At 38.9% G+C, this 5,000-nt stretch overlaps 1 protein-coding gene across 4 annotated transcripts in view; it reads left to right on the top strand.

Moving 5' to 3' along the window:
* The window catches only part of LOC137967987 (cubilin-like), a 39,784-nt gene that overhangs the window by 3,246 nt on the left and 31,538 nt on the right, over positions 1–5,000 (top strand). For 3 of the 4 annotated variants that reach the window (XM_068814602.1, XM_068814600.1, XM_068814601.1), the window contains exon 2: positions 1,218–1,273. In XM_068814602.1, coding sequence (XP_068670703.1) covers positions 1,218–1,273 — 56 coding nt within the window. Of the gene's footprint in view, positions 1–152; positions 740–1,217; positions 1,274–5,000 lie in introns of those variants that run through there. The other variant, XM_068814603.1, reaches the window with a different exon arrangement.

Genomic DNA, 5,000 nt, shown 5'->3' with positions numbered 1-5,000 from the left:
GCAGCGTTTTAAAACATGTTTTAAAATGCTACGACATTTTTTCTGACGTACACAAAAATCGTAAAGCGAGTTGTAGGTTTGATTTACAAGAAACAATTGGTGACGTAGGCCTGTCGTAAGCTTGTCGCATGCGACAAAAGTCGTACCGTGTACATCGGCCCTTAGTCTACTACTAACCTATCTTTCGCGTGTTTTGGCATTTCTGCACCATTGAAAGAGGTGTCAAGGTTTTAACTGAAATAAGCGTTTGACAAACAAACACTTTCACTGTCTCTCGTCGTTGACATTTTCAAAAAGGTTCTGTTGTGCCTTGACAAAGGAATTGATTTTTTGAAGTCGATATTCATCCCATTATACTTTGCCGTGAACATCAGTTGTTAATAGAACTTTGTAGTATTTTTTAGGACAAGACGGTGTTCAGTTTTCCAATCTAAATTGTATTGACTATCTGCTGCTTTTAGCCGAATCTCGTACTTAGAGTGCAAAGTTGTGATTGGTTATATGGCCTGTTCGTGCTTTGAGGTCATTAGATTTTCCGCTTGATTAATATTTGTGAGAATGCTGCTAAAATAACATTCCTACCTCAGCGTTCATTTGCATAAATGTGGTAACGCTCAAAGCAGACGGATTCACTCGTCTCATCTTGGCAGTGGATTCCATTGGAAAGTATGTAAAATGGATCAAGCCGTGTGTATTGCATTTCTGCTCGTTGATTTAACCTTAATTGCTACCATGACAGGTGAGTGATTCCTTTTAATAAGAATTATATTTTGTCTCGGTCTTAACGCTTTTGTTGAACTGACTTAAGGAGTTTTAACAACACGTGTTGCACGGCTCGTAAATGACTATTTGATGAAGGCTTTGCTCAGCTGATTGCTTGTTCCATTTGAATCATTTTCAAGCTGTAAAGGCCACCCGAAATTTGGAAGTGTTAGGAGACAACGAGCAAACTGCTCGCCCTCAAATTTTAAGAGAAGTTTACAATCAATATGAAGAAGTCGTTGTGTATCTTATACAACACCCGCAAGGAATCAATATGTTTCTATCTCCTTCGTTTCACCATATTTCGTCTCGTATAAATTCTTTCACGCATCATCATGCGCCCAAAAGCCTGTTTTGAGTTTGATAGTATCGAGGTTGAATCAAACAACCTACTTTCGGTTGTCAGATCACTAACTACAATGTGTTTGCACTTTCCGACGTACATTCTCTTAGAGGTGTCATTTACTTGTTTCCTCTTATGTCTCCATAGGTGGTCAAGCACAGCAAGTTGGTAAGTGTAGTACTCATAATTTTTAACCCTCAATCACTCCAAGATGACACCTACATTGATGATCATCTCGTTATGGCGAATATTCGAATTAAGGAAAGTTTTTGTTTTTAGTACAGTAAATCATAGGACAGTGGCAGAACGCTCTGTTGTAAATAGACCCTGTGTTCACGGAATGGACTGATAATATTGTCACTTTTTAGTATATCCACATCCCGTTGGCTGGGCTTTTGTGGCCGGCATGGTTCGTTCGTTTCCTACTTCCCAATGTCCGCTGAATATTCTGTGATGTTAATGTTATTAAATTTTGTGGGGCACAAAGCTTGAGAAATATAATTGAATGGACTAGCTCTTCTTTTTACGCTTCATTTGTGGCAAACGATCTTTTCTAATTCCTTTCAGACTTGACCTTAATGCACTATCAATATTTTTAATTGCCGCTAAGATCTTGTTTATGGCAAAAGTTCCTCTACATATAAGCCCTTAAAAATCTCGACTTCACTTAGAGTCTAGCACAAATCACTTCACAAATTAGCTGAAAGTTGCGATGAATTTAAAGAAAAATAAAGTTCAGCAAGAGCTGTTGCAGCAGTGATTTCACGGTCCAAGGAGGGAATGAAAAAATAGTGAGGATATTTTTTGGTATCGCAGTGTAACGTTTGATGGTGGCATGCGGGCTTGTGCTAGTTTGGTGTGACACGCAGCAAACTCAATACTGTGCCAGTATCTCAAGAGAAAGCAGCAGCTTTCCTGGGCCCGCTCATACTTATTTGTGGATGAGAATTAAGAACAAGTTATGTAAGAAATTGATTCATGGTTTACTATACTATTCAGTATATTAATCTTTATTTAACTATGGAAAACGAATTAACCATAAGGTATCTAAGATCTTACAATAAGAATCAAATTACATTAGATGGTTCGATAAAGGATTGTTGGTCAACAATACTCTCCCCAATACAATTCAAAATATGATTGAATGACGCAAGCTACAACACATGTACATATCAATTTAGGCCCCGTCCACACGAATCCGGATATTTTTGAAGATGGATAATTTTTACTCCGTTTATGCCTTCCGTCCACGCGTAAACGGAGTATTCGGTCATCGAAAACGGTCTCTGGAGTGGAGACTTTTGAGTCCAGTCCAGTCCAGTCATCAGCTCCTCGTAAATGAAGATGACGGATTCTAGACAAGTTGTGTCGTTACTCCTTGGGCGTCTTCTAAGTTTATAGCTTGCATGTAGTTGCATTTTACGTTGTTCAGTCTTCAAGCTGAGTATTTAAGGAAGCGATTGCAATTGAACAGAGCAAGGTCGCTTTCCGTGTCAGCTACGAGAATAAGAGATGCATCATTTTGTAAAACGATTAAAGATCATTAATTAAACAGAAGGTTAATGGAAAGGTTAATTTTCGTAGATTTATTGATATTTTTTCACTGATTTAGACAAGTTAGAAGATGTATACAGCACCAAACACCAACACCAATCAACACCAAACGAAACCTGGCGCTGTCAAAGCGTTTTGTGTTCCTCTGTGTTATCTGTATTATCCACGAACACTGAGCACTAGCGTTGTGTGTTCCCCCTTCAGCATAACGATAAATATGATAGCAGAATATGAATACAGAAACTAAACAAAAGTTTGTCTTGGATGTTTTATCATTTTCCAATTGCCGATACTAAAGTGGTCCTAACTGTACCCCAGGAAAACTTGCAACCATTTTACCAATAACTTCAGCAACCTCTCGAATGGGTTGGTGATTTTCGTAAACGGTAAGGCTTGCGCGGCTGCTTTCAAAGAATCAGCCTTTTCAGCAGTTGGGGAGATACGCATAAGTTGAGAATCCAAAATGAATCCTAGAAAAGTCAGTTTCCTTGTTGGTGTTGGTCGAGCGGCCCGCTCTTCTGAGGCAGTCGTGTTTTGTCACGCAAACAAATAAAATGACTAAGGGAGGCTTGGGAAGAGAAGTGTAAGAAGGGACTGCAACCTTTGCAGTAACCGACGCGTTCACCAAATCTGTTAATCTAATTAGTGAAAGTGACATGGCAGATGGCTCCGACGTTTTTTATTGCTAATGTAAATAAACACTCCGAATAACTTCAGTAACGGCGTGGGGATCTTTATAAATGGTCCAGTCAATATATTTACTTGACCCTTCACAAATTGCAACAAACGGTTTTTCTTCACCATTGCTCTCAGAAAAGTACATGCATAAACATGTCAAAAGTCTAGAACAATCTGAGAAGGGGAAAATTACTAAGACCATATACCATCCACAAGGACCGCATGGAAACGAGGCTACCTTCAGTAACCTATTCAGGGTTCGTAAGACCTTTTCTAGCTTTCCCTGACCTTAAGTTTAGCTGTCACGTAAGAATTTTTTCCAAACTATCCTTATTTTAGGATATTTCCTGACATAACTCATTTCAAATTTCAATAAATTGACTACCTCTGTCCGTCACACTTCCGGTTGTTTGAAAAAAATTTCTTTATTTCATTTTATCCCTGCTTTGACGACTGTAATGATTTATAATTATAATTTTCCATGACTTTCCGTGACCGACCATAAAATTCCATGACTTTCCCCGCCTGGAAAATGAAATTCTTAAATTTCATGACTTTGCAGGTTTTTCATGACCAGTACAGGGCTTTCAACTCCCAATCTCTTCAAATATATTGAGAATTCATTGGGAAGGGATGATAGAGGACGTCATTTATGATGACGTCATATTGCGTCTTTTACGCAAAAAGAAAGTACACTGTCACACAACTTAGGCTAAAGGCATAAAACACGCGAAAGAGATGTCATTAGCATTGCAACACTTGATTTGATTGGTTTATTTCGGACCAATCACATTATTGCTCAAATTACAATTCGTCAATAGCAAAGCTTGCAGGAACGACTTAGCAGAGTTTATGAGGAAAATAAACGTTTGAATTTTGTGGTTATCGATGTTAAAATAACTCAGTCAAAACACGCAAGGTATTTGAAATTATATTGTTGTGAAAGTTGATTCTCACTAGAAATGACAAACTTCGGTGATTAATTGGGTGATTTCAGATCGCAATCTTGAGATCGGGAGATTCGGTCCAAAATCTGGAGTCTCCCGAATTATCCAGGAGAGTGGACAGACTGCCTGTACAAACCCTGCTACTTTCACATGTATTTTTTGGCCAAAAATTCACCATTTTTCAAAGTTAGAAGTCAAATGAAAAGACAGGTGAATAATAAGTCGTAGTCGGCTTAGCTTATAGTTGTCTCATAAATACAAACAAAGTTGTTCAAGGTCAGCATGAACGCGAGGCTAAATACAAAGAATCATGTCTTCAGTTAGTTGCTTGTCATTTGTAAAAGGGGAGTAACGATGGCTTGGCGGTTATCAACCGTGCCTTCCACCTCTGCGACCCAGGTTCAACCCTCAGCCCTCGAGGTCGTATGTGGGCTGAGTTTCAGTCGATCGTAATCTGACTTAGAGGGTTTTCTCCGGGTACAACGGAGAAAAAGCGACTTCAGTCAATTACATCCGGCTGCGGGAGGATACGCTCGTTGGGGATAACCTGTGGTATCCTTTGCCTCCATTGAATTGAATGAATAAAGTTGAATTAAATTAAATTAAGTAAAAACGTTACTGACACCACTGAGATAAGGACGGTCATCTCTGAGACACCTAAGCAAATACAACTTCACTAGGGAAGGATGCATATGTCATGAATCACCATCATCTTC

This window comes from Montipora foliosa, chromosome 8, assembly GCF_036669935.1.
Source record: "Montipora foliosa isolate CH-2021 chromosome 8, ASM3666993v2, whole genome shotgun sequence".
NCBI classification, from domain to species: Eukaryota; Metazoa; Cnidaria; class Anthozoa; order Scleractinia; family Acroporidae; genus Montipora; species Montipora foliosa.
Note: the sequence above shows the minus strand (reverse complement) of the source record. Positions and strands in the feature narration are given on the sequence as shown.